Source organism: Delphinapterus leucas, chromosome 6 (genome assembly GCF_059928025.1).
Source record: "Delphinapterus leucas isolate spDelLeu-1000000601 "Yukka" chromosome 6, BTC_Dleu_Yukka2, whole genome shotgun sequence".
In the NCBI taxonomy this organism is placed as follows: domain Eukaryota; kingdom Metazoa; phylum Chordata; class Mammalia; order Artiodactyla; family Monodontidae; genus Delphinapterus; species Delphinapterus leucas.
Genome location: NC_143134.1, coordinates 23,605,008 through 23,632,996, shown reverse-complemented (window position 1 = coordinate 23,632,996; position 27,989 = coordinate 23,605,008). Strand labels below are relative to the sequence as shown.

At 54.7% G+C, this 27,989-nt stretch overlaps 3 protein-coding genes and 1 pseudogene across 4 annotated transcripts in view; 2 read left to right on the top strand and 2 right to left on the bottom strand.

Moving 5' to 3' along the window:
• Window positions 1-671: 671 nt before the first annotated feature.
• LOC149748860 (uncharacterized) lies at window positions 672-1,440 on the bottom strand (annotated as a pseudogene).
• Window positions 1,432-8,530, bottom strand: LGI3 (leucine rich repeat LGI family member 3). The gene is made up of 8 exons (XM_022562904.3): window positions 8,221-8,530; window positions 7,271-7,342; window positions 6,390-6,461; window positions 5,995-6,066; window positions 5,823-5,894; window positions 4,997-5,166; window positions 4,679-4,843; window positions 1,432-2,605 (listed from the first exon to the last, which is right to left on the bottom strand). Exons 1-8 carry the CDS (start codon window positions 8,424-8,426, stop codon window positions 1,788-1,790), a joined length of 1,647 nt encoding a protein of 548 aa, XP_022418612.1. The 5' UTR covers window positions 8,427-8,530; the 3' UTR covers window positions 1,432-1,787.
• A 6,171-nt stretch (window positions 8,531-14,701) lies between these two features.
• SFTPC (surfactant protein C) lies at window positions 14,702-16,920 on the top strand. Its single transcript, XM_022562891.2, has 5 exons — window positions 14,702-14,758; window positions 15,479-15,628; window positions 15,971-16,093; window positions 16,322-16,432; window positions 16,783-16,920. The coding sequence occupies exons 1-5, from the start codon at window positions 14,717-14,719 to the stop codon at window positions 16,918-16,920; spliced, it is 564 nt and encodes a 187-aa protein (XP_022418599.1). The 5' UTR covers window positions 14,702-14,716.
• Window positions 16,921-18,084: 1,164 nt separating this feature from the next.
• The window catches only part of BMP1 (bone morphogenetic protein 1), a 42,700-nt gene continuing 32,795 nt past the window's right edge, over window positions 18,085-27,989 (top strand). For both annotated transcript variants that reach the window (XM_022562861.3, XM_022562862.3), the window contains exons 1-2: window positions 18,085-18,342; window positions 25,441-25,554. In XM_022562861.3, the coding sequence (XP_022418569.1) occupies window positions 18,189-18,342; window positions 25,441-25,554 (268 nt within the window). In that variant the 5' untranslated portion in view covers window positions 18,085-18,188. The remainder of the gene's footprint in view (window positions 18,343-25,440; window positions 25,555-27,989) is intronic.

The window sequence follows — 27,989 nt, the reverse complement described above, 5'->3', positions numbered from 1 at the left end:
ACATATTTGTCCAGCAGAGGGGGGTGGAGAGGAGACGGACTGCTGAGCTTGTCCTTGGCCCTGCTGGTTGGATTTGACCTGACCGAGGGACAGCCTCCAGTCTCAGCGGGCCCCAAGACAGTGATCTCCAAGAAGGAACACTTGGCCGTGAGTCAGCCCCAGGTGATGGAGACTAGTCACACTCACCCAGCACCTGAGCGTCATCACCATGAACTCCTGACCCCAGCACCGGCTGACTTTGGGGTGCCTACTCACTCCTCAGAGAGAGGGGAGCAGGGAGGAAGGGGGTCTGAAACTGATGCTGGCCCCCTGCAAGCAGCAGGGACAGACAACACAGCTCTGTTCTTAAGGAAACAGGTGCTGCTCACCATCACCATTGGATACCTGAGAGCCGTCAATGGGGTGGAAACTTTTTATTTGAAGCAAGTGAATCAGAGCATTGTCCCCAAGTGCCCCTGGGCATCCTCCTACCTGGAGGTCCCCACACAGTCTGGGCACAGGGAAGAGACTCCCCGCCCTGTGCCTTCCCTACCAGCCTAACATCTCAGAGCCCTCTATTCCCAGCGTACAGCAGAGGGCAGCAGAAGCTTGGCTGCCAGGTGCCGCTCCCACAGGACCCTCCCTCCCCCCACCCCCCCCCCGCGGCACTCAGCTTGCACTGAAAGGCAGTGATCCTGGGGTGTGCCTCTGTGGTTTGGAGGGGCACCAGGGCCCCCAGGATGCTCTTCAGCCCAGCTCCACTCCTGGCACCTGCCCAGATGCCTCAGGTGCTTGCAGCGACCCTGGCTTGGCCAGCCCTTGGACGCACCCAAAGGAGCCAACACAGCGCAGGGTCCATATCCCAATGGTGGGGCTGAACCAGGGTGTGGTCCGGGGCTGGGACAGCTACAGGAAAGAAAAGCAGAAAGGCTTTCATCTGGGTGGTCTACTGTTCACCAGTGAGCTGGATTCAGGGTCAAAGAAGGAAACTCCAGTGAGCACTGAGACAGCGCTGGGAAGAAGGCAGGGTCTGCTGGAGCTGTTGTTATTGCTTCGGGCAGAGGGGCTTTGCCCCCAGGAGGTCAAGCTGGTGCCCAGAGGTTGGCACCACCATTCCAATCGTTTTCAGCTGCAGGCTGGGCACACCAGGGGTGAGCAGAGGAGGACAGGTACTCTGTGCCCCTCCAGGAAGAGAGGCAAGGTCATGGAGGGGACCCAGCGCTGAATCTGCATGTGTGCCCATGGAGATGGGAGTGTAGACAGGTGTGTGTGCATGTAACTGAGGGAGTCTGTCCGTGTCCACGTGTGCGTGCAGAAGGCGGGGAGCGTGGGTGAGTGCACCCGGCAGTATGAAGGATGTGGCCATGGGCTGCAATGCAGAGCATAAGCAGTTAGACAGACACCTGGAGCACCAACAGGAAAGACCAGAGGGTCAGACGGATAAGCTGAAGAACAGGAGGGAGCGGTTCAGCCTCCAGCCCTCCCAGGACCCCTCCGTGGGCCAGAGCATGTGGAAGGCAGCAGAGCAAGGGAGGTGGTGTGGGGTGAACCGGCGTCCACATATGGGAGGGCACCAGGGGCTGGGATGTCTGGTGCGTATACATGACTTCGTGATGATGACAGTGAAAATGAAGTGGCATCCCTGGGCTAGAGTCCACGGTACGGTCCGTGCTCACCGGGGGGATGTGTACGTGAGGGCATGTATGCAGGTTGGCTACATGTGTCTTCACACGGGCAAACACGCTGCTCACCCGGAGGCTCCACCCAGCCTCCAGTGCTCCGAGGAACCCAGAGGCCTCGGACCCCCTCTAGGCACTGAGATCCACCACCACATGTCGGTACACAAGTGTCTGTCCCTTGAAGCTGGGGGCCAGGAGCAGCTGGGCGTCCCCAGCAGGCATGTAGCAGAAGGCCCGAGGGGCCTGCACCGCCAGCTCCTGGAACCGCACAAATTTCTGCCGCCCCTCATCCCACTGGTAGATCTGTGTGAAGGAGAAGTCGCTGCCCAGGGCCAGGTAGCGGCGGCCACCCACCAGGAAGGGCTGCAGGGCCAGCGAGCCCCTGGAGGGCAGCGCCTGCACCTCGGAGAAGCGGGTGCCCTCCCAGCGCAGGATCTTGGAGTCGCCGATGTAGCGGCTGAGGCACAGGTAGCTGTCGCGACCTGCGCGGAAGTGTTTCACAGCCTGGGCATCAGGCACCTGGGTCACCTCGCCCTGGGCCACAAACTGCTTCTGGGTGCGACTCCACTGATAGATGATGGGGGCCTGGGAGCTGCTGGACACGATCAGGCGTGGCTTGCCCTCTCCGTCTACAAATTCCAGGTCAGTGTCACGGTGCCAGGCATGCAGGGCCTGCTGGGAGTAGAAGCCGTTCTGGTGCCAGCGGTAGAGGCTGGTGGCCCCCGCCTTGGAGCTGTCAGCCACGGCAAAGTACCAGTCGCCATCGATGCGGAAGGCCTCGAGGTCATTGGGCTTGCGCACGCGCTGAGGGTCAATGTCCTGCAGCTTGGTGAAGCGCGTGGTGTTGGGGTCCCAGTGGTAAATGTAAGAGCCACCAAACAACTGGGCCACCACCACATACAGCTGGCTGTCCACCACCATCGGCTTGCAGTGCACTGCAGAGGGGGCTGCAGGATGGAGGGAAGCGAGTCAGGCAGCGTCAGGGGGCCCGCAAGCCCCTGCCCCGCGCCACACCCTCAGAAAAGTGGGTTGGTCCCTTCCAACGGTGGGCGAAGACTAAGTGTCTTTGCTACAGTATTCTCTACCTGCTGAATATCCACTGGGTGCTCAATGCTTTCTAATTGTCTCACAGCTAATAATCAACCTCAGCATCACCCTCCCTTTGCTCTTGACCCCAAGGTTCAAATATAAGCTGACACTGAGCACAAAGTAGGTGCTGCTAGATACCGACCGACTGTATAACCGTCATGTCCATTATTGAACTTCTACTGTGTACAGTCACTGTGCTAAGTGTGACCACATTGCCTCAATGAATCGCGCTGAAATACACCCTATTATTTTGTAATTTCACACAGAAAGTAACTGAGGCTCGGAGTCTTAGTGACTTGCCCAAAGCTACCCCACTGGCGAATGTCGAGGCAGGTGAAGGAGAAAGAGTTTGAACGCAGCCACAGCTGGTGACAAAGCCTAGGTAAACAGAGCCTCGGAGCCTTGTGTATGAAAACACAATCCCCCAAGAGCTCCCACTTGTGAGAGGGCTTTTATGTACAAGAACATCTGCACCACAACCAGATTGCCCGGACCCCTTCTCAGGCACCGGAGTCATGTGTGGACACACTGTCGCCTCTCTTGGCGTCCCCAGTCATCACCTCTCCTCTCCTGCTTGCCAGCGCTGCTTCACCACCCTCCTCCTCCTCGTGACCCCACCTGTTTCCCAAGGGAAGCCTGTGCTGAGCCTCAGGCTCTGGAAGTCACCGCCCTGAGTCCTTTCCACAGCCTTGGTCTGTGCACCCAGATACTGATGACTCCCCCAGCTCCTGAGCAGCAGCTTAGACCCTCCTTCCCCCCACACCCACAAGCCTCTCAAACTCTGGCATTGCCAAGACTGAGCTCCATATCTACCCCCAAACCTGTGTTCTTGATTTCAATTTGTGGCTCCACCCAGTCACCCCATCCTGAATCCTGGGAGCCATCCCCAACACTGCCGCCCTCTCCCTCACCCACCGCTGACCAGTCCCTAAGTCCTGTCAACCCTCCCTTCTGCTTTCTCATACAGTTTGTGTAAGATTGGTATTATTTCTTCCTTAAATGTTTGATGGAATTCACCATCTGGCCCTGGAGGCTTCTTTGGGAGAAGGGTTTTTTATGTAACGACTTCAAGTTCTTTCATAGATACAGGGCAATTTAAACTTTCTGTTTCCTTTTGTGTCAGTTCAATCCCCCCTTATTCTACCTCTCCATCCACACTGCTGCTGTCCCAGTCCAGGCTCCAGCTGAACCCCTTCTGGTGTGCCCACCTGTCTTGCTTCATGCCTAGCACTCTCCACACTGCTCACAGAGGGAATTTTCCAAAATACAGATTGGATTGATTCATACACTCTGCTCAGAACCTGTCAATGGCCTGGTCCTCATCTCTCTCGGGTCTCGTCTGCCACTCTCCACCTTGAACATTATGCTGTCATCCTGTGAGCTGCTAACTGTTTACACGTGCATGCTCTCACATGCTAAGCTGTTGCACACCCTCTTGACTTTGCTCATGCTGTTCCCTCTGCCAGAATACCCTTCCCACATTTTTTCTCCTAGCTAAGTCTCCCTCAGCCTTCTAGACTCGGCTTAAACTCAGTGGATCCCAAACTGAGCTCACTGGCCACTCCTATATCTTCCTTAGTTCTCTGGCACCGTCCAGTTACTTAAACCAGGATCCTGGACATCACTCCTCCCTCTCCCTCATCCTTCAAGATTCAGCTTAGGCATCTGCTCCACCAGGAAGCCTTCCTTGATTGCCCAGGGTAGGCCTCTCCTTTGTGCTCCCAGAGCATTATGGTCATATCTTCCTCCTAACACCTACGTATTATCTGGATGTTATGGGTGTATGTGTCAGCCTCCCCCCGAAGACTAGAAAGTTCTTATGTGCAGAGACCATGTTTCACCTATCCTTCTACCTATAGGAACTCAATGAACAGGAACAATGGAGCCCACCCCACCATAAGGACCACCGCAACCAGGCCAGGCGCAGATACCTGGGATTCTATCATAGTCTCGAAGCTGCCTTTCAACATAGTCCCACTTGAGGATGGTGCAAGCGCTGGCTCCTGGCTGGGCCAAAGCCAAATAGAGGTCACTGGAGTAAAGGAAGGGCTCGGCCGACACCGCTGGGAAGGACAGGGTCTGGTACAGCACGAAATCTGCAGGGATGGGTCGGGCGCGGGGTGTGGTGGTTAGGGAGGAGGGTAAGAGCTTTCTGGGTGGTGAGGGTTACTCGACTGGCAAGGCAGGGTGCTGGGAGCTTCCCTGGGGAGGCCCAGCCTGATGCCCGAGGTGGGGCACCTTCTTCCTACCTGTGGTGATGCAGTCGAACTCCCGCAGCGGCAGATCCTGCACCTTGTGCTCTTGGAAGCGGGGCGGGCTGGCGCAGTAGATGGGCGCCACCGTGGTGTTGGTGTGTGCCAGCCACTCCACCAGCCACTTCACCTTGCAGTCACAGTTGAGCGAGTTGCCCCGCAGGTCCCTGGATCATGAGGGTAATGGAGGGGCCTCAGAGACGGACAGGCTCCCAGCTGCTCTGCCCACCCAGGCCATCTAGGTTTTCAGAAGTAGATATTGTCAAGGCTGCTGTTGGTTGCTCATGTGGCATCTTTGTGCCAGTTAGGAAAATGTTCCCCTTGGGGTGGGTGCAGCCCCGTGGACATGTGCTTGGCCAGCAGAGTGCAGGCTGAGTTTCATGCCCTACTTGCCTCCTTGGCCAGGTGCCTTTTGCAGTGTACGACGGGTACAACTCTCTGTTGCATCCCAATTCCCCCAAAGCTTCCACAATCCAGGGCTTTTGTGTTCTTGTAGAAACACTGATCAATGACTGTGGCTATGCTATCGGACTTTAACGTAGATTTAAATCAAACATAGCTTTTAAAAGCGCATGTTTTAAAAAAACATATATTCGTAACGTCTCGTGTGCATTTTAAGAGGGCCCACAGGTGCCTTGAAGAACCCCAATTTGAAAGGCTGCCAATCTATATATAACTCAACCTAGCCTTCTCCCCACCCCAAACCCAAACCCTCCCAGCCTGTCAAGACCTTATGATCTTCCCAATTCTGGCTCCCACACCCCTCCCTCCAGGGACGTGTCCCTCTGTGCCATTGTCAAAAGAAGTAGGACTCAGGCCTTACAAGTCACTCAGGATGTCCAGGGGCCGAAAGATGTCTCTAGGCAGCGTCTGCAGGTTATTGTTGGCCAGTGAGCTGCAAGAGAGACCCCTGGGTCATCTGAAGATCGTGACCGAAGCCAAAGGCCACAGGAGACAGGGGGCTTTGGTCTGGTGAACGAGTGTGATGTACTTACAGGTGTGTCAAAGACTTGAGTCCTCTGAAGGTAAACTTGGAAAGTGCCCAGATGTCATTGTTCTCAATGAAGCTGGAGAAAAAGGGAACTTGTCTCAGCCACCAGTCGGGATCCCAGACCCTCGACCAGCTACTTCCCATGCCCCACCTAGATTCCAGCCCATGACCCTAAGACAGGCTTCCATTCTGAATCTGGCGACATTAAGTCTGTGGTGACAGGGCATCCAGGCGGGATGGTTTAGGCAGAGGGATGGATGAAATGACCTTCTGCTTGGGTCCTGCAGTCAGAGGATTCAAGGGCTCTCACCCCCTCACCTCCCCCCAGCCCTCCTCATTCCCCCTCCCCCTCAGCCCTCCTCCCTTCCACTTCCCAATTCCCCTTTCCTTCCCACGCACAGGTACTGCAGGTGAGACAGTCCTGTGAAGGCATTGTCTCCAATCAGTGTAAACTTGTTGGAATTGAGTAACCTGCAGAGACAAAGGTGGATTAGAGCTTCCAACGGCACTGCCTCGCCAGCCCCCAGCGGGCTGCCTCATCCCCGGGCCATGCCTCCCACCCTTGGGACCCCAGCAGAGAACCCCAGAGCAGTCTGGGCGGCAGGTCCAGGCAGGAGCCTGCTCTGGTCCCAGAAGCTCCCAGGGTCCTTATTTGCTCCTAGGGTAAGAACAGCCAGGGGCAGACCTTTCCTGTCAAGCTGGGTCCTTCCCCACTGCTCTGTCTCCCACCCTCACCCCAGCTCTCTCCAGTCCCTCCCAGATGGATGGCAAGTTTGAGGATAACCACATATATTCTCTCCTGCAACTGGGGCTTCAAACATAAACAGCCCCTTTTAGAATTCCAGACCCTCCCGTCTTCCCTCCCTTTCAGTCCCCCAGCCTTTTCTTCAGAACCTGATCCCTGGGGTCACTTGTCTCTAAGATGAGCTCTCTCCCCTGCAGTGTCCACCCTCTGGCACCAGCCTAAGTTATTGCACCCAATTCTTTGGGATCTGCAGAGGAGGAAAGTCCATTCCTAACTGGGCCCCAAATACCCCCTTCTTTGTTTTTGTGGGCAACCCCCATCTTCCTTCCCCAAAACTGCTGGTCCCTGCAACCCTCCTGACTCCCCACTGCTTCACTGTTTGTGGCTCTCCCATTGGAGAGAAAGTAAGGGACGCCTGCCTCTTAACCTCCAAAAGCTACTCACAACCTCTCCCCTCTCCCCAGTCCAGGATCTGTCCCTTCCCCTGCCCGCTCCCACCCCTCCCCGGCCTCCTTCAGCAAGGCTCTGTCCATACAGGAACTGCAGCAGTGGCAGGTGGGAAAATGCTCCATCGTGGATCTCTGAGAAGGCAGCATTCACCAGCGTCCTGCAGGGGACACCTGAGTCAGTACCGAGGGGAGTATGCAGGGACTCTGCTGGGGTGGCACGAGGTGGACAGGGCAATGGTTTCTGCATGCCCTCGCCCTGGAAACTCCCCATGTCACCTGGCTCCTCCCCCAGCTTGAGGCTGTCTTTCCCTTCTCACAAGCTCACTGCCTGCCTGCCTCATCATCCTCCCCTACTGCCTCTCTGAGCACTAAGGACCTCAGCCCAAAGAAGGTTCCATTACCCGCACCTTCTCCATCATCCAGACACCCACCGTGTGCTGTTGAGGGATGGGGCACCGGGATGGGGATGGTGGATTAGCATCTTGCTCTCAGGGACCACACAGCCTGTCTAGTTCCTGAGGCCGCTTGCTGCAAGTGACAGGCTGGCTGGCCCCGTGCAGAGTGGCTGGCGAGACCAGTGGCAGGCATCTGCCCGTGCCAGGGCACTGTAGGAGTGAGTGTATCTCACTTCCACCCCTCCCCCTACTGCCACCCTTCCCCCACAAGAAACCTTCTGTCCTTGGTGTGACATCACAGGCAGGGGCCCCCATGCTCATGTAAACAACCCCCTCCCTCCAAGTCCAGAGCCCTGCACACAGTAGGTCTCATTGATGCTGATGGTGGTGATGATTCGTTCTTGGCCGTAAACACCAGCTTTCCCAGCCACGGCTGCTGAGCCCGCACGACTGCAGAGCTCCCAGCCAGGGCTGATGCCTGAATCTGCAGTCCTGAGGACCCCCTGGAGCCCTCCTGGTCCCCACACTTTGTAGAGGTGGAGCAGGGGTTCTCCCCACCCACTCCCAGAGCAGGTTTTTGCCTTCCTCCCCTCTCAAGCTCTCCCACCCCACCCCACCCCACCCCAGACGAGAGCACTCACAGAGAGATGACCTCGGAGGGCAGGTTCCTGGGCACTGCCTTAGAGTCCACGCAGAAGGCGGTGTCCCTGGTGCAGGAGCAGCTGGGTGGGCACGGGGGCGTCTTGGGGGGCCTCTTGGCGCCGACTTGCAGCATTAGGCAGAGGCCCAGCGTGGACAGCGCCAGCAGCCCGAGCCCCGAGCCCAGCCTGGCCCGCAGCCCCGCCATGCTGCCTGCGAGCTCCCGCCCCACCGCTCTCGGCCACCCCGCGCGGGCGCCACAGGCAGCCGCTGCCGCAGCTAGGGCCCCAGCTGCCCGCTGCGGAGAGCGACTCCTCGGGCCCTCGGGCGCCGGCGGCCGTCCCCTCCCCTGCTCGTTCCCGCGAGCCGAGCCCTCGGAGAGATGCAGAGATGCGCGGAGCCCGGGGCGAGCCGAGGGCTGACCGGCTGGGAGTACGCGGACTGCGGCGGGCGGCGGGGGCGCGCTGGGCGGAGCGGGGAGTCCCGGGCGGGGAGTAGCCACTGAAAAGGAGTGGTTGCGGCCCTGGCCGCTGCACACCCTGCGGGCGGTCTCTGGGGCCATCTGCTCGTGGCTGTGCGTGAGTGCGTGTGTGCGAGGTCTCCTTGTGCATCCTGCACGCGTGCACACCTGTCTCTGCACGGGCACAGGCACAGGCACATATTCCTCCGGGCAGGCATTTCTACGCTTTGTATAGATCCATGAACCTCTGTGTACCTGTGCGTATGTCTTGGCGCTCAGCGGCCTCTAAGCAGAGTTCATGGGCATGTCATGTGTCATAAGTGACATGTGTGTATCTGTGTTCACGTCTCCACAGGCTACTAAACAGAATGTGCCTTTGTGTCTGTGGGAGCTGAAAGGGGAAATATCACTGGAGTTGGAATGGGAATGTGTGGAATTCCAGAACATTCCTCACTAAATAACCACAGCCTGTTGGAGCTGGAAACGGCCTTGGACATTTCCAGTCCAGCCCTTTGTTTAACAAACGAGGAGACTGAAGCCCGCATCAAGAGGAAAGTAGCCCAGCTTGATATCACATCTACTACGTGTTGTGTACTCTACTTACTTAATTGCCTCAACAACCTTCTGAGGTCTTTGATATTAATCCCCTTCTACAGATAAGAAAAGTGAGGCCCGTAGTACCGGAAGAAGAAAGTGACAGAGCAGGGATTTAAATCCACCTGCCCAGCTCCAAAGTCCACAGCCGTTCTTCTACACCAGGGGTTTTCAAAGTCTGGTCCAGGGAGCCCAGAGGCCCTTGAGAACCTTCCAGGGAGTCTTTGAGGTCCAAACAGTTTTCCTAACAATGTTAAGACATTATTTGCCCTTTTCACTTTCATGCTCTTATAGAAGTACCCTGGAATTTTCCAGAGGTATCTTCTATTCAACTGAATTAACACAATTAAAGAAATTTCCAAAAATGTAAAACAATGACAGTCTGCTCCCTAATATTTTTGCTTTGTAAAATAGTTAATCTCATAAAAAATTTTATGTTATGTATGTTATAACATAGAATGGGTTTATTATTGCTATTTTAATTAATTCATATTTTTAAATTTCTCAGTAAATATCAATGTGGTAAATATCAATAGGTATAACTCACATAAACAAAAGCACTTTGGGGTCCTCGCTACTTCTGTAAGAGTGTTAAGGGGTCCTGCAGCCAAAAAGTTTGAGAACTGCTGCTCTATATTACGTTATTTCCCAGGGGTGTGGAGGGGGTGTTTGACTGTCCCAAGAGCTCACAGGTACAGTCAGTTGGCTGGGCTGCCAGTCCAGTGCTCTTTCCATTAGTCCAGGAAACTGAGATCGCTAGGTATAAGATGCTTCCCCAGCTGTCCCCAGCCTCTGCTACCAGGGGATTCTCTGGTCTGAGCTTAAGTCCATGTTCTCCCAGCCAGGGATGCCCCTGACCTTGGATGCTCACTTGCTACTGCCCATCCAGCTGCCCGTGTTGCCCTCTTCATGCCAGCTTGTGGGAAGACAAGCAGTGGGGGTGGGGAGAGTGGCTGGGGCAGCTGGGCAACCATCCTCCCCACCCCCGTCCCTGGCACGGCTCTGCCCAGCACACAAAGGGCAGAGTGAATCTTGTTCATCCCCTGCGGCTGAGGGGCTGGAAGGAGGAAAAGGGGAGGCGCAAACAGGAGTGGCTGCCATGGGGTTCTCCATCACCCACATTCTCAGAGAGGTTTAACTCAGAGACAGACAGAAAGGGGGAGTCTGGGTCCTATTCTTTCCTCTCTGTCTTTTTAAAGATTTATTGATTTATTTATTTTTATCTTTGGCTTAGTTGCGGCACACGGGATCGTCGTTGAGGCATGCAGGATCTTTCGTTGTGGCGCGCGGGCTTCTCTCTAGTTGTGGCGTGCAGGTTTTCTCTTCTCTAGTGTGGCACACAGGCTCCAGGGCTCGTGGGCTCTGTAGTTGTGGTGTGCCGGTTCCAGAGCGCGTGGGCTCTGTAGTTTGCGGCACATGGGCTCTCTAGTTGAGGCGCACGAGCCCAGTAGTTGTGGCACAGGCTTAGTTGCCCTGTGGCATGTGGGATCTTAGTTCCCTGACCAGGGATCGAACCCGCGTTCCCTGCATTGAAAGGCAGATTCTTTACCACTGGACCACCAGGGAAGTCCCTGGTCCTACCCTTTTTTTCTTTTTCTTTCTTTTTTTTTTTAAAGAATACTCTCCAGCCCTAAAGCTCCACAAATTTTGCTTCCAATTTCTGACCATTAAAAAAAATTATTTATTTATTTGGCTGTGTCGGGTCTCAGTTGCGGCCTGCGGGATCTTCGTTGTGGCATTCGGAATCTTTTGTTGGGAAGGAATCTTTCCTTGTGATGGGCGGGCTCTTCGGTGCAGTGCAAGGGCTTCTCTCTAGTTATGGCATGAGGGCTCCAGAGTGCATGGGCTCAGTAGTTGCAGCACGCAGGCCCGGCATGTGGGATCTTAGTTCCCCAACCAGGGATCGAACCTGTGTCCCCTGCATTGGAAGGCGGATTCTTAACCACTGGACCACCAGGGAAGTCTCCATCTGGGTCCTATTCTTAGCTACTGAGAAGAGGTGCCCTGGCGGTGAAGTAGATGATAGTCATGAAGATTGGACTTTCACATCGTGATGTCATTGGATCCTCACAACAGCTTGGAGAGGGGGACAGGACAGGCTGTATTAGACCCATTTCGCAGATGAACACACTAAAGCCAAGAAAAGCAGAATGACTTATTCAAAGTCCCAGAGCTGAGCTGGCCAGTGAAGCACTGAGGACATACTGAAGGCATAAACTACTGACCCCTCACCAGGAGCCCCCCCACATTTGGTGACCGTCTTATTATCATTGAATAGAGTTACATGTTGGCTGCGTGCATGCTCCTTGCCCTGAGGGAAGCCTCAGGAAAGCACGGTCTCAGGGCTGGTCCCAGGGCCGGCAGGCTTTCTGGGAAGAAAGACAACCAAAAAAAACCCATGTAGCTGATGGGGACAGCAGTGCCTGCTAAGTGGTAGATGAAAGTGCATCAGGAAGGCTGGGTGATCTTGGAGGAGGGAGGGGGCGCCACAGGCTGGGGTGGTGAGCACAGATGGGGTGTCATTGGTTCTTGCCTGGCCTTTTAGGGTTGGTGGTATTCAGAGAAGTAAAGAGGCGTTGAAGGTGCGTTTTCCAGGAAGGAGAAATGGCCTAAGTAAAGGCCAAAAATGTGAAAAGCCTGCAGCAGAGGGCTGGTGTGGGGGACAAGGTGACAGCCATGCATGCCCAGCGAAAAGTCCTGCCCCCATTCCTGAGAAGGAAGACAGGAAATCTCTACCAGGTCAGTGCCAGCATCTGAACTTCCCTTATGAAACTTGAGATCACTCTTCCTTCCCCAACCTCCAAATAGGCAAAAACAAGTTAAAAAAGAAAGAAGAAAGAAAAAAACAAAGTTGTAAGAACCACAGTCTAAGGGCAGCCTGCAGGGGAGACTGAGGACCCAAGAGAGCAGAGGCTTCTTTCCAAGGAAGAGATCCCTTTCCCAGCAGCCAGGGATGATGGCAAGCCCTAAGCACAGCACCTGCTCAGAACAAGCCCCACAGCTGGACTATGCGCCCCCTGCCCCAGATGCCCACAGGGACCCCCGAGATGCTTGCCATTCTCCTTGGTTGTCCCGCTGGCCTGCTGCCCACCTGGCTCAGGTCCAGTATTCGTGAGTCAGCCAATCAGTCCCAGTGTTGCCAGGACAACCGGGGGCGGGAGTGGGGGCCCTGGGGCGGGCAGGGGTGGGCCCTGCAGGCAGGCTGTCTCCTGCATCTGGCACCTGCGCGCAGCTGAAGCTGCACACAGTTGAGAGGAGGATGCTTCTTCCCCCTTTCTCCCTGGAGCCCCCCTCCCCCTCTTTCACTCCTCCTAGGACATTTGCTGCTAGAGGCTTAGGCAAATATTTAAAGTGGCAGCTGGGGGGTGAGTAGGGTGGGGGCAACAAACACTTCTGTCCCTCTCTCCTTCTCTGAGCTTCTCGGGGCTCTCAGCTCAGATGCCATGCCATTGTGCAACCTAGAGGCTGAAGGCTCTCCAGCTGGAGAGGGGGTCCTTGTGGGGACACGGGAGCCTGCAAGGGCTGGAGAGTTGGGGGCGAGCTCATGACTGAAGGGCAGGGCCAAGGTGCGAAGGGGCCCCAGCAAGGGACAGGAATTGGGGTGAAGTGTTGGAGTTCAAGTACAAGGAGGACAGGGGGTGAGGCCAAGAGAGGAGTGAGGTGTGGGGTTCTGACTTAACACTCGCGTGAAAGTTTAGAGGTGGAGGCGCTGTAGGGACCACCTGGCCCAGCAAGTGGAGGGAGCCCAAGAGAAAGGATGCAGCCATTAGTCGATGTGGTTTAGTACAACAAAACAACAGAGATGGCTTTGGGCAAAGAGGCAGGAAAGAGGTAGAGAGGAGAAGATCCAGAAAGTGGTTCATATCTGGGTGAGTAGCATTCTCAGGGCAAATATAGGATCAGAGGATATAGAAAGAAGAGTGTCGAGAGGGTAGGGTGCGAGGCAGCACCAAGCAGGTGGGCTGATTCAGGGACGAGGAGATGGGGACCCCATCAGTCACCACCCTCAGCCCTGTGCAAGGCTGTCTGGGACTAAGTGTCAGGCATGGAACTGCTATCATAAGCCTCCAGCTTGATCTCTGAAAATGGTTTGCTATTCACTTGATACAGAAAACCCCACAGAATCATGCAAATCCAGAAGTTCAAATCTTCGTGTTCATTTTAGGAACATCTGTGAAACTGCTCAGGCTGTCGAGGGTATGCATATCCAAAAAGCCACCAAGTGTTTGAATGATGTCACTTTGCAGAAGCAATGTGTGCTGTTCCCTTGTTACAATTGTGGAGCTGGTAGGTGTGCTCAGGCCAAACACACCTTGTTACAATTTGGGGGCTGGACATAGGGTCGGCGGTTCAAAAAGAGTGCGGAATTTTGCTGTACATGCTTAAAAATGCAGAGTGATGCTGAACTGAAGGGTTTAGATGTGGATTCTCTGGTCATCAAGCACATGCAGGTGAACAAGCCCCCATGATGCAGCACAGAACTTCACAGAGCTCACGGTTGGATTAACCCCTATAGGACACCCCCCCGCCACATGGAGATGATCCTCCCTAAAAAAAAGAGCAGATTGTTCCTAAACCCGAAGAGGAGGTTGCACAGAAGAGAAAGCTGTCCCAGAAGAAACTGAAGAAACAAAAACATATGGTCTGGAAATAAATTCTGCATAAAATAAATGCAAATAAAAGTAAAAGCAGGTTAGAAAAAAAAAAAAAAGCCTTCAGCTTACAAGCAAGCCTTTGCCAAAGAAAGAAAAACTGTGTGTTAGTAAGCATTTATAACCAGAGGGGACAGTGCTCAGAATCTGGGCAAGAATGACTGGGGGCATGTCTGAGGTTAGGTACGAAATGTGTGGGAGGAGGTGAGGCAGATACTTGAAGTGAAAATCTTATGCTCTCAGAGAATTTATGAACCATTTATGAATGCCCACACTGATGCCAAAGCACCCCGTGCCTTTAGTACTGTCCCTGCGGGTCCACAGGGGCTCCCCTTCCTGGAGCTCAGCCCTATGCTTAGGGGAAATTCTGTTGGGAAATGTGGTGGACCCATTGGGTCAGACCCTTGGTTGCCTAAGAGGTTCAGCCTGGCAGGAGATCAGGAAAAGCCAAAGGACTGCAGGGGCAGGTGCCAGCAAGAATGGCGGGCACGCCAGCAAGACACCCACAGTGAGAGGTGTAGATCGCCTAAGGGCAGGTTGGCTCACCTTACCTAGCTTTGCTCTTGCTGGGGCCAAGAGGACTCATGTGCCAGCGCCAAGGGCCCTTAGGCACTCTTGCAGCTAGCTTATCGGGGCCTCGGCTCTGGAGGACCAGGAACAAACAGGCTTCAAAGCTGAGGGCTTGGCTGGCAGACAGGGACTGGGTATTTCACCTCTGTCCCCTCTCTCTCCTGGCACATATAAGACCCTAGTCACACTTGGAGATGAGGAGGGGAAGGTGTCTACCGCGAGATGGATGTGGGCAGCAAAGAGGACTTGATGGAGAGCCCGCCGGTGAGTTTGATCGTGTGTGTGCGCATGTATGCGGGAGTGTATCTGTGTGTAGTGGGCCCTACCTCCTCCAACCTCTGGGCCTGTTCCCTCATCCAGATTCATTCACTCAACTAACTTAGGACTGTGCTAAATCAAGATAAGGACACCAATCACTAAGACAGAGACCCTTGGAGAGATAGACTGTCAGCCACTAATTCCCATATGAGGGGCCGTGAGTCACCACAGGGGTCAGTGAAAAGGGCTGTAGAAAGCACTGGGTAAGGAGCTACTACTCGGGAGATCACAGGAAGCTTTGCAGAGAAAATAACATTTGAGCTGGCTCCAGAGGAACTAGTTGGAGCTCACCAGCTTGAGAAGAAGGAAGGCATTGCAGAAAGAAGGGATAGTGTGCATAAAGGCATGGATGGGGGGTGGGGCAGGACAGAGAGGGACTGGGCATGGTTGGGATGCCAGAGGTCTGGAGGAAACAGCAGGAGATGAGACTGGTGAAACAGTCTCTCTTGGGTGTCTCCAAGCCAGACCTCACTTCTAAGCATCTATGGGAATCCAGGCCCCCTCCTCCAGGAAGCCTTCTCGGATCTCCTCAGCCCTTCTCTGCATGTCCATAGCATTGGTTGTTCAGCCTCGGGAGAGTGTGGGAAGGTGTCCTGGCTGTGCAGGGAGAAGAAAGGGCATCCTCATGACCTCACACCTGTCTCCCTCCCTGCCCCACCACGTCAGGACTACTCAGCAGTCCCTGGGGACCAGTTCCGAATCCCCTGCTGTCTTGGGAAGATCAAACGCTTTCTCATCATGGTCGTGGTCCTTGTTGTGGTGATTGTTGGGGCCCTGCTCATAGCTCTTTACATGAGCCAGAAACATACTGAGATGGTGAGCAGGCCTGGGATGGGGTGGGCAGTGGGTACAGGGCAGGCCAGACAAAGGCCCTGAGATGGGGTGGGCAGATAGCAAATTGCCCAAGGGGAAAGAGGGGAGGAGGCAAGTGGCACCTCAGGGAAGGACAGAGGTGGGAACAGGGTGGCAAACCTGGCCTGGGATTTTTCACCAGGCCCCTGCCCCACGGTGGGATGACCTGTTCCCTCCAGCACCTGGTTCCACTTGGCCTCTCTGAGCTCCCAGGGAAGAAAAAATTGCCTTTGAGTAAAGGGGACTGAGGGTGGGCATGATGAGTGGGGAAAGAGGAATGCCAGGCAGCACTATGCCCTCCCCTAGGTCCTAGAGATGAGCATCGCGGGGCCGGAAGCCCAGCAACGCCTGGCCCTGAGTGAGCGTGTGGGAACCACTGCCACCTTCTCCGTTGGCTCCACTGGCATCGTAGTGTATGACTACCAGAGGGTGGGTGTGCCTGGACCTCTTGACCCTAGGGCTACACTGTGCTAGACCTATGCAGCTGTGGACTCGTACATGTCCACCTCTCCCCACCCCCCCAGCACTTTTGCCTGAGCCCTAGATTCCAGTATGACTCCCTCCCGTCCCCAACCTAGAGGGAGATGGCCAAGGACCAGAGTTAGGAGTGAGCTAGGCAGCACCTTCCCGAACCAACTCTGGGGTTCCTGTGCCCAGCTCCTGATTGCCTACAAGCCAGCCCCAGGAACCTGCTGCTACGTCATGAAGATGGCTCCGCAGAGCATCCCAAGTCTTGAGACTCTCACTAGAAAATTCCAGAACTTCCAGGTGGGTGTGTGGGTAAGAAAGAGTGGGCGGTCTCCCTCCCAGAGCTGCTATGAGGAGCATTGAAGATGATGGTTCTTTGTCACCTGTAAAGCGCTGCTCATCGTGGACTGCCAGGTGAATGCCCTCCTGGGATTCCCCTGCACCAAACCTTTCCTACCCATTTACCATCCCCACCCCACAGCCAAGCTGCTGGCCTCAGCTGAGCCCACACACCCCCTGGGGGCTTCTGACTCCAGCACAGACCCTTCTTTACTCAGAGAGATTGCCTGACACACCTGAGGTCCCACAATAAGGGCCGCAGGTGAGACAGAAACTCAGTTCCCAGCCTCCAAATCAGGTGCTCTTTCCAGGCCGAGCCCTCAGTACCTACCTCTAAGCTGGGCCAGGAGGAGGGCCGTGACGCCAGCTTGGCATCCTCTGGGGACCTGGCCTTCCTGGGCAGCACCGTGAGCACCCTGTGTGGCGAGGTGCCCCTCTACTACATCTAGGACCCATCAGGTGAGCAGGTGTGACCTCCAGGGCACTGGAGCAACAGTGGCCCAGGATGGTCATGTCAGCTGACCAGGCACTGGGGGAACCACGGAGGCAGGGTCACCTACAGAGCTCAGGGGAGGGAAGGTTCACAGACACCACCACGCCACGTCCCTCTCCCTCACGTAATAAACAGTGTTCCTTTGCTTCGCAGGGCCTCAGCAAGGGACAGCAAAGCTCCAGGAGCAAAGGGTCTTGTGCAGACAGGCAGGAAGCCGCTCCTGCCAATACCACTGGGACTGGTCCTGGAGAAATGGGAGCTGTGGGGAGAGGTGGGCAGAGGAGAAGCAGCTCCCAGGACCCAAGGGGGTTCCTACACCAAAGAATAAAGCAGCCTGACTGAAAAACGAAGGGTGTACCTCGTCTATTCTCTCACATGCCTCAGTCCCGCGCTTGGTGGGAGCCAGCCAGGGGAAGGCTAGGGCCTTGGGCACGCCAAGCGGGCTTTCCCATTCTCCCCCGGTCCCAGGGTGATGAGGCGAGGGGACTGGGGAGCAATCCACGGGCTTCAGGCGCCCTCCAGTGGCGTCTCCCGAGGGAGAAGCGAGACGGAGACGGCGAGAGACAGGACAGAACTAGAGGGACAGGGACCGAGATGGGAGAGCGCGAGGGTCCGAGAAAGGCAGAGTGCGAGAGCCGCAGGCGGGGAAACACGGCCCAAAATCGGGGGACGGAGCGAGGCGGAGGCGGCACGATTGACCCGACGGCGTGTTCCGCGGCCCGGGAGGGGCGCCGGGCCGAACACCCCGGGGCCCGGCGCCCGGAGCCCCCTCCCCGGCCCCGCCGCCCCGCTCCCCGCGCCTCCCGAGCCCCCTCCCGGCCGGCCGGCTCTACACCCTCCCCGCCTCCGGCTGGCGCAAGTCCCGGCCCGGCCGAACACGGTCCCGGCCCCGAGGGGGGCCGAGCTCCAGGCGAAAACCCGCCCTCCAGCGAGCTCATTTCCCTAAAGAGGGGGAGAGGGAGGGAGGGAGAGAAGGAAAGAGACGGAAAGAAGGGAAGGGAGAGCGGAGAAGCCGGGCCGGAGAGGGGGCGGGAGACAGGAAGGAGGGAGGGCGAGGAGAGGGAAGGGGAAGAGGTAGGGAGAGCGCGGGGGGAGAGCGGGCGGCCGGGAGCGCCCTCCCCTCGCCGCCAGTCCTCCGCTTCCCCTCTTGTCCGCTCCCGCGTCCGGGCGCGACCCGCCGCCGCCGCCGCCGCCACCGCGTCCGCCGCCGCCGCGCCCGCCAGCATGCCCGGCGTGGCCCGCCCGCCGCTGCCGCTGCTGCTCTGGCTGCTGCTGCTCGCGCGCCCGGGCCGGCAGCTCGACTTGGCCGACTACACCTATGACCTGGGGGAGGAGGACGACGCGGAGCCCCTCAACTACAAAGACCCCTGCAAGGCGGGTAGGCGCCCCCCACCCCACCGGCCGGTCCCGGGGCCCCCGGGTCGGGCGCGGGCGGGCCGGGGCTGGGAGGGAGGCGCGGGCTGCTGAGGGTTCGGGGTTGGGGGAGGACAGTCCGGTGTGGGAAGCCGGGAGCTGCCTGGTTGGCAATGCAGTGGGGAACAAAAGAAAGAGGGAGAGAGGGAGGGGGAAGTTTGGGGGACTTTTAGGGACTGAAGTTTTGCTGCTGTTGGTGGGAGCTGCCGTGGCTGTCTCTGGTCTTTCCCAGAGGATTCCTGCCTGGGTCCCAGGAGAAACCTGCTGCCAAGGAGGCTTTTCCTTCTACTGGAAACTTTCCCGGCCAAACTCCTCTGTGTGTGTGTGTGTGTGTGTGTGTGTGTGTGTGTGTGTGCACTTTTCCCTTCTCCCCCATCCCGGGCTCCAGCACACTGGTGTTTTCCAGCCTGTCTGTCTAGGCTGCCCGGGGGCTGCACGTCTGTCCCGCTGGGTTCAGGGAGGCCTGTATCTCCAAGGAGCAGGTCTCCTGAGGCCCCCACCCAGCAAGTGGAAGAAGAAAGTTTTTTAACGGATCCTCTGAGATCATGCCCACTGGGAATCCCATGTTCCCCACCAGCGGCAGCAGGTTTCTGACCTCGGAGACAGCTGTCAAAGTTAGAGAAGCCAGCCCAGGACAGGAACTTAACTTCTGCCCGTGTGCCAGAGGACCTACTAAGGCCAAATGGGGTGGAAAGGGGAAAAACAGAGAACTCAGATACTGTATATCAGTCCTCTGTGTCCTGCAGACACTGGAGGCTAATTAGTCCAGGTCAGGGCCCCGGAGTGTGTGTGTGTGTGTGTGTGTGTGTGTGTTCTTTGTCCATGAAGACCCCGTGTAACCCTTTCACTCCTGCTGGGCCCAGAGGGATTCCCCCTCCTCTCCGCCACACAGAGTGACCAGATGGTCATGCACTCCAGCCGTTTGCCTGATCGGATGACCCTGACAGGCTGCCTGGGACAAGAGAACACACAGGGCATAAGATATCAGAACCTTTCCTCGACTTCCTGCCTCTGACTTCAGACTGTCTCCACATAGCCAGAGCCAGGGCAGTGGCACAGTGCCTGGAGTTCTAGAAGTGCCTGTGTGGAGCATGAGGTGTTGGGGCGCAGGTTGCTCTGGTCGTGACCCGGGGGACCCCTCTTTGGGTGATGGATCAGAGCAAACTGCAGCAATAAGAGTCCTTCCAGTGCAAGGAGGAAAAGCCAGTCTCTCAGCCCTTCCTCCTCCACCCCTGATGGGCTGTGAGCAAACCAGACATTAGCCTCCATCTTTCTCGCTGGGCTTGGGGTGGACATGAGGCTAAGTGGACAGAGCATGGGCTTTGGAGGCAGGCAGGCCTAGCTCTCAATCCTGGACACATAACTCATTAGCTGTAGTATCTTGGGAATGGTAATTATCATCTCTGATCTTTGCTTTCCTCACCTGTAAAATGGAACTGATAATACGATTCTCTGATTCCCCGTAGAGTTGGTGGTAAGGATTATATGTGAGAACATATATAAAATGCATATGAGAGCATAACACTCAGTAAGCACTAAATAAATGTTGGTGGCCTACCCCCTGTTTTCTGTGCCTCACGCTCTGACTTCATTTTTTTCTGAGGGAATAGGCTTGGTTTTCAGGAGAAGGGAGTGTCTCCCTAACCCCATCCTGGTGTCACTTATTCATTCAACTGGTCTACATTTACTAAATGCCTAGGAGGTGCCAGGCCCTGGCCTTGATGTTGTGGGAGATACAGAGAATTATAAGTCATGGCCCCTGCCCTCAAGGAGCTTACAGTCCAAAAGGGGCACAAGACACACGTGGACATAACCAACTGCGCAAACCAAGGAGGGAAAGCCCGAAAGGCTCAAGGAGCCTCTTGCCCCTCTGCAGCCCTGGTGGTGCCTCTTGCCCCTCTGCAGCCCTGGTGGTAGTGGTGGCAGAGAAACAGTGATCACAGCAAGCTGGGAAGTTTGGGGAGGTCTTTGTGGAGAAGGAAGGCTGGGCAAGGTCTTAAAGAATAGGTAGGAAGCCAATCTGATGTATTTCACTACCAGTTGGAAATTGGAGGGGTTTGAGCAGGGGGAGGCTGAGGGCTCTATCCCCAGTCTCAGATTTCATGGAAGGGTGGGGCTAGCTGAGCTGGAACTTCAAATGAGGACTCTGGAGAAAGCTCTCCAGCTCGTGGGGCTCGTGGGGAGCTGGGCCAGGCCTGGGGGTGGCCAGGAGGGCCTGACAAGGCCAAGATTCAGGGTCAGACCAGGCTTCCCTCCTGGGTGTGACTGGTGCAGCCCTGCCTCCCTCCAGCCTGACTCCTAAGACCCCACACCAACACCCTCAGGCCTCAGGTCCCCAGGCTCTTTCCTCTGTTTGTGTTAACCTCTCCTGCCGGCCTTCACCTCTTGCCCCCTCTGAGCCCTGCCCTCCAGATGCGGGAGGTGGCAGTGGCAGGCGTGTCTGGCTTTACTTCCTTTGGATGCACCTGGCTCTCCCTGCTCCCTCTACCCACTTGATGCTCTCCAGCTCTCTCCTCTTCCTCTCCTCCTCCTTGCACGTGGAGGACCAAGAATGAAAGCCCCATTGACTCCCTGGCTCACCTGTGATCTCTCAGGAGAGCGGGGCCTCTTCATTTGAGGTCACCTCTTGTTATTACCATCAGAGTGATGGTTTACTGTTGCGGTAAGGACAAAGTTAAGACCCTTGATACCCTGGAGAGGTGCCTGGATCTTCTGGACAAGACCAGAACAATGGGCAGGAAGCCAAGCTGGCCTGTGTGTACTCAGAGCTGGTTCCACCAAGCCCATTCTCTCTCTCCCAGGGAGATTGCGAGTCAGCCCTGATTTCTTGTACGTTGGGATGCCGAACCATCAAGGGAATCCTTCCCTAAGATTCCCAGTTCCATTTGGCTGCCCCAGATGACTCAGGACTCTGGGAGGGACCCTAGAGGCAGGAATTGGGACACGGCTGCTCCCATCAGCAGAGAAGCCCACAGGGATTCTCCTGAGCCAGCAAGGACCTTACTTCAGCCTCACCTGGCAGCTCAGAGGTCTGCTTTGGGGAGGTGAGGTGGGCCAGTAGCTCACCGGCCTTTGTCAGCATCCTCATCCCAGGGGCTTTGTAGCCCAGGTTTGGACTTCAGGGGGCCTCAGAGGAGTAGGTTATCAGCTCCAGAGGTTGAGAAACAATTCCTTCTCTTGCCAGACCACATTCCCCCTCCAGACATGCTGAATGAGTCACCCACCCACCTATACCCCTGCTCCATGAGTCACCTTCTCTTTTAGGTGCCCCAAGGGAGCAGGAAAAGTCTTACAATCTCCCTGGGCTCCAGATGGAGGGGGACCGATGGGACTCCCCCAGAAGAAGGAACTCTCAATAATTCTAGTTTCTCCAGGGATTTGGGGAGAAGATATTGGGGGAGGGGAGGGAGTAGAATGTATCACTCCTCAGGCCACTAAAGCTTACCTCCTAAGGATAGCTAGGGGAATCGGCTAATCTCTCTCTCTCTCCTCTCCCCTCTCCATTTCTAAAGGTGCCCCTCTCCTTCTGGGGGTGTAGCCTGTGAAATGGGGTATGCACGTGCAGTTCTTTGTGTGTTTGAAAACACTAGGGCTTGCACAGGGAAGTAGTCAAGAGTGTGTTTTTTGTACGTTTGTGGGTGTGCCCCTGCTTTATGGGCAAGTCTGTTCAACTGTGCATGTTGGTACCCCTGAGTACATGTAAGTGCATGTGCAAATGTGCACCTGTGTGTAAATGTACACCTGTGATTAAGTACACGCAAACACTTGCAGGAGCTTACACATGTCCTCCCCCAGCAAGAAGCTTGCATCTGTGTAATGGGACATGCGTAGTATGTCTGGTACACATGGCTTTGGGGCTCCGTCACACCAGCCAGGCTCCTCTCTCTCCCCCTAAAAGGGGAGGAGACTGCAGTGAGGGGGCTGACCTGAAGGATGCGCTGCTTACTCTCTTCTTTCCTCTCCTGCTGTGGGGCGGGTGTGTGTGTGGGGTGGGGCGGGGGGGAACTGGCTATGGAGCAGCCATAAGTGCTCCTGGCTGGTTTACAGCTGGAAAACAAAACAAAAACTTTTGATCCTGTGTTGAAAACAACTACTATCCTGACCTTGACCCTGACCCAGGGCTTCCTTCCTGGTAAGGAGGGGCATCCTGGACTCTCCAGGATCCAGATTCCCTAGCTTCCCCGGAGGGCATCCCAAATGAAGAGGGCTTTCAGGCCCAGCTCCTGGCCATCAGGCTCTCCTGCCTACCCCCATCTCTCCCCTCCCCCCTCAGTTCCCACGCATTCTTCAGTCATGACATTCCCACCACAGGGCACTGCTGACAGTGAGCTCCATGGCTAGGCTAGCCCAGAGCTTGTCCCACCTTCCGCTCACCCTGTCCTCCACACCGCCTTGGTCCCGCAGGCCAACACAGTTCTGTGGCCTCTGTACTTGGAATTTAAGGTTCTGCTTCTGAGCACCTGGGGGCTTCACTCAGCCAGGAGGCCAGTGTGGGTGAAAACTCTATGCCCTTGAAAGTAGAGAGATGAACTTGAGATTATAGGGCTACTATTGGGGCGATATTAACAGTGGCCATTCTGTGGCTTCTTACTGTGCTCCAGGCTTCGTGCTAGATGCTTCATTTACATGCCTTATTTCGTGCAGTAATCCTGGGAGACAGATTCTTTTATTTGTTCCTTTTTTATATAGGAGAAAATTGAGGTTTAGAAGAGTTCATATGACCTGTCAGTGAGAAGTAGTCAAGCTGGGATTCAAAGACAGGTCTGTCTGACTCCAAAGACCTTGCTGTTTGCAGCTATGTCTGAAGATGAGTCTAAATGTCCAGCCACATGTGTACTTGGTGATGTCTGTGGATGTGGCTGTGTGAGCCTGGAGGTACAGCGTCTGTGCAAAGGTGCAAAGTGAGCAGAGGTGTGAGGGCGTTCACGTGGGACATGAATGCCCGTATGAACACTAGCACGTAGGACCCGCCACCACCTCCGTGGGGTGTACCTACCATCCCATATCCTTGCTAAGGCCACCCTTGCACGTCAGCTGAGAAGCGCCTGTATTGCTATCCCATCAGTTGCTGAGCCAAGGCCGCCAAGGGTGATGTTTTCAATAAGAGAATCTTTCCTGTGTGGAGGAAGAACTTCTGGGCCACCTACCAGCTGGTGACCTTGGCCAAGTCATTTCCCCACTCACATCCAAGTGTCTTGATCTCTCAAGTCAGGGAGGTGGGCTCAAATCTAGCCACTATCTTATCTCTCCAAGAGTTTGTAATGGGACACTCCTAGGCAAGTGTATGGGTAGAGCTTGGCTTAATGGGCATGTCCCTGGTGGGCCAGGATTAATGAATTCATTAATATGAAAGCACTTTGTCAACTGGAAAGCACCACGTAAATTTCAGCAGACATTTACATGAGGTGTCATTATTGCTACTGTTACTGGCTTAATGGGCTTGGAACTTGCAGTTGGGTTTCTGTGTGTTGGAGCTTCTGCATGTGTGTTTTAGGACTGTCTGTGATGTGTGTATTTTTTGGTGGATGTGTGTGTCTGAGTGAGTATTTAGAATATGGGTTCTGCAAGATGATGAACTTCAGTGCAATGAGCACTGGACTGGGAATCAGGAGGTGTGAGTTATAAATCCAGCCTTTGTAGTGACTAGCAACATGGTCTCAGTTAAATCATTGCCCTTCTGGGCTTCAGTTTCCACATCTGTAAAATGGAAAGTTGGCCTAGATAACTGCTAAAGTCACTCCCACATTCTGCCCATCCAGCTCCAGGTCACATCTATAGAAGAGTGTGTGTCTGGGGCACGTGTTTGCAAGCCCAAAGAATATCGACGTGATCCTTAACTTGAACAAACGTTATTGAGTGCCTCCCACCAGAAGGGGTTAGGTATGGGTGCTGCTTGTGCGTGCAGGGTTGTCTCTGTGACTTTTATAGCTCTGTTTTTGATGGCATGGCTGTGGATGTCACCGTGTGTCTGGAGGAACACTGGCCCATGTGTCTGATTCTGTGTTGATGAGTAGGGGTGTGTGTGTGTGTGTGTGTGTGTGTGTGTGTGTGTGTGTGTCTGTCTGTCTGTCTGTCCACCCAATGGGCCATCTGGGGAGGAGAAACCTGTGTGCAAGGCCTCAAGGTTAAAACAATTTGTGTAACGCTGCCCACCAGGCCTGTGTAGCTCTTGGGATGAGAAGCAGATGTCACTGTGGGTGGAGCTGGGGGGAGGTTGCTCTCTGCTCCACCTCCAGCCCAGCCTCTCACCTCCCCCACAGCAGCCCAGCTTGAAGCTTGCATCTGAGCTCCTTCCAAAGCGCTCAGCTCCAGGGCCTCTGTTTCTCAAAAAGCAGATAGACTGTTTAACCCATCCCTCTGGAAACCTCACCCCCAGCTCCAGAAATCAAAATGTCCCGTTAGCGGAGTTCTTTTCCCCCAGGCCTTTCTTCCTCCAGAGAGGGGACTCTGAGACTCAGAATATGAATCACTTGAGAACTATTAAAACTTTTCCTCCAAGCCCATCAGGTGTCCTGGCTCCCCTCAGTATAAGCTCCCCTCAGTGTAATTGAAATGGCATTTGTTAAGTGAATTCCAAATGCTCAGCACAATGCTAAGGTTATGGGCCCCCGAAGTAGACACTCTGTCCTCTCATCCCCTTTTATTTTCTTGGTAGCACCCATCCCTTCCTGGAATTCTCGAGCTCCGTATTTGTTTACTTGTGTTTCTTTGAAGGTCAGTTTCCTGCGAGCAGGGACCTCTTCTGTCTTGCTAATCACTGGAGTAGCGCCGGCCCACAGTAGGTGCTTACTAAGCATTTGCTAAAGAATGATGGAATAAATGACACGACTGTGGCTTTCAGTAGCTAACAGTCTGGTGGGGGTGGGCATCCGCTTTGCTGAGATTCCAACTGAAAAATGATCATGAGTCTCCCTAGAGATCCTCAGAGCCCCCACGTCCCTTCCCCTTCGTCAGAAGGCACTTGAGGATTACAGTTGCTGGGGCCAGGGGCTGTGCCCACAGGGCTGGGCTTTCAGTGCTGGGTAAGGGGGGACTGACTCGCCCCGGCCTCTTCTCTCTCCAGCTGCCTTCCTTGGGGACATCGCCCTTGATGAGGAGGACTTGAGGGCCTTCCAGGTGCAGCAGGCTGCGGATCTCAGACAGCGTGCAACCAGCAGGTCTTCCATCAAAGCTGCAGGTACACCCAGTACGGGCTGGCCCCTCTCTGTCCCAGAAATGGGTTCCAGAATTGGAAAAACAAGGAACCTCCCTGTTCCCAGCCAGGCCCTCCCAGGACAGAGGCCATGAGCTTCAACCCAGCATAAGGGTTTGTCTTCCCTTGGGATATCTTTATCCCTTCCCCAGGGCAGTAGCAAGTGTAGACATACCCAGAAGCTAAGCACCCACATTGTTTTTATTTTTATTTTTTTTAAAGAATCTTTTTTTTTAAAATTAATTTATTTATTTTTGGCTGTGTTGGGTCTTCGTTTCTGTGCGAGGGCTTTCTCTAGTTGCAGCAAGCGGGGGCCACTCTTCATCGCAGTGCGTGGGCCTCTCACTGTTGCGGCCTCTCTTGTTGCGGAGCACAGGCTCCAGACGCGCAGGCTCAGTAGCTGTGGCTCACGGACCTAGTTGCTCCGCGGCTTGTGGAATCTTCCCAGACCAGGGCTCGAACCCGTGTCCCCTGCATTGGCAGGCAGATTCTCAACCACTGCGCCACCAGGGAAGCCCCCACCCACATTGTTTTTTGCTTACAGTTTACAAAGTACTTTCAAAAGCATTGTCTAACTTGACTGTCCCCAATCACCTTCACAGGTAGGTCAGGACAACTCCCACTTTACAGACACAGATCTTCCTCAACTTGTGATGGTGTTACATCCTGATAAAACCATCATAAGCTGAAAATATCTTAAGTCAAAAATACATTTAATACACCTAATCTACAGAACATCATAGCTCAGCCCAGGCTACCTTAAAGGTGCTCAGAACACTTAACACCAGCCTACTGTTGGGCAAAATCTTCTGACACAAAGCCCATTTATAATAAAATGATGAATCCCTCACGTAATTATTGAATACTGTCCCGAAAGCGAAAAACAGAATGGTGGTCTGGGTACAGAATGGTTGTGAGCGTATGGGCTGCTTCCCGTCGTGATGGTGTGGCTAGCAGGGAGCTGCGGCTCGCTGCCACTGCCCAGCATCTCAAGAGAGGATCACACTGCCTATCACTAACCCAGGAAATTCAAAATTCGAAGTACGGTTTCTACTGAGTGTGTTATCACTTCCGTACTATCAAAACGTTGTAAGTAGAACCATGCGAAGTCAGAGACCATCTGTACAGAAACTAAGAGTCACAGAGGTAATGTGACATGCTTAAGGTCCCAAAGCTAGTCTGTGGCAAAACTGGGACAGGAGCCCAAGCCTTCTCACTCCAAATCCCAGGCTCTTCGTTGCACATCACAGTCCCACCTGGCTTCCTCTCCTGCTCCCACTTTGCAAGACTCTACGCATCCTTTAAAGCCCATCTCAAGAGCTCCTCTTGTGAAATCTTCCCTGATCTCATCCCGAAGTCCTGACCATGCCACCATTCGCTGTGCTCTTTCCTCTGGGCTTACACTGTTAGCATCTCACAAGTCGCACCACACTGCAATGATTTGTTTATATGTCTCTCTCCCCAGCTGGACTCAAAGCTCTTCAAGGTCAAGGGTGGGTCCAAGTACACCCCCCCCCCGCCCCCCGCAGCGAGCCTGGCACTTGTGCATGTGTGAGGGAATGGGAGGGTTGAGGGCCTGGGCTGTCTTGGTTCTGTTCAGCCTTCTCACCGCTCTGGACTGTGGTCCTGCTCACAGGTAACCCTTCCATTGCCCGAGTGGGGGATTCTCACCTGGGACCTGTTCTGGGCACACTCTGGTGGTGCCAGGCAGTTGTCCTGTCTGGCAGGAGGGAGGACCCTGGCATGGGCAGGCCATGGAGTAAAGGTCAAACTACCCTAGAGAGCAGCTGGCATTGGAGGGTGACCTGGTAGCCTGGTAACTAGCAAGGCTTACTTGACCCTAGTGGGGACGAGTAGACATGGGACAAGAGGAAAGCAGAATGGAGATTTGGATAACTTGGACTTGCCACTAACCCACCATCTGACTTTGCGCAAATCTTGGGCTTCAGTTTCCTCATCTGTCAAATGTAGATAGCGACACTTGCCCAGTCCATCCAGAGAGCTACTGTGTCAAATGAGAACATGTACTTGGGAATACTTAAAGAGGACATCAAGTTCTGTATGCTCCATAAATATGAAGGTTTATTGGCTGAGACGGGACTGTTTCCTAGTCTCAGGTCCGCTGCAGGTCTGGGGAAACGAGTACACTGCTGTTCTCTTTTTCACTGACAGTCAGTTCTCTCTGTTCATGGTAGTTATGAATAGAGTTATAGAATAACCTTACAGCTATTCCATAAAGTCACTGCGAACACTGAATTAGCAAATTCTGAGCCATTACTCCTAGGAGAAATACAGGGTTAGGTTCCTGCAAGCCTCTGGTCACATTTTCATCAACTCATTAATACATAACCCAGTCTTATGTGTGTTTCTATTTAAAGACACCTTAATTAATACAGCATTGATTCATTAACGTTGAACTC

What these genes read in the sequence shown, in the direction of transcription:
- LGI3 (XM_022562904.3), bottom strand. Translation starts at nt 8,426, where the DNA reads ATGGCGGGGCTGCGGGCCAGGCTGGGCTCGGGGCTCGGGCTGCTGGCG. An exon ending in CTGCCACTGCTGCAGTTCCT is followed by an intron (nt 6,462 to 7,270) that starts GTATGGACAGAG and finishes TTGTCTCTGCAG; the next exon opens with GTTACTCAATTCCAACAAGT. An exon ending in GTTCGACTGCATCACCACAG is followed by an intron (nt 4,844 to 4,996) that starts GTAGGAAGAAGG and finishes CCATCCCTGCAG; the next exon opens with ATTTCGTGCTGTACCAGACC.
- SFTPC (XM_022562891.2), top strand. Translation starts at nt 14,717, where the DNA reads ATGGATGTGGGCAGCAAAGAGGACTTGATGGAGAGCCCGCCG. An exon ending in ACTTGATGGAGAGCCCGCCG is followed by an intron (nt 14,759 to 15,478) that starts GTGAGTTTGATC and finishes CCACCACGTCAG; the next exon opens with GACTACTCAGCAGTCCCTGG. An exon ending in TAGTGTATGACTACCAGAGG is followed by an intron (nt 16,094 to 16,321) that starts GTGGGTGTGCCT and finishes TCCTGTGCCCAG; the next exon opens with CTCCTGATTGCCTACAAGCC.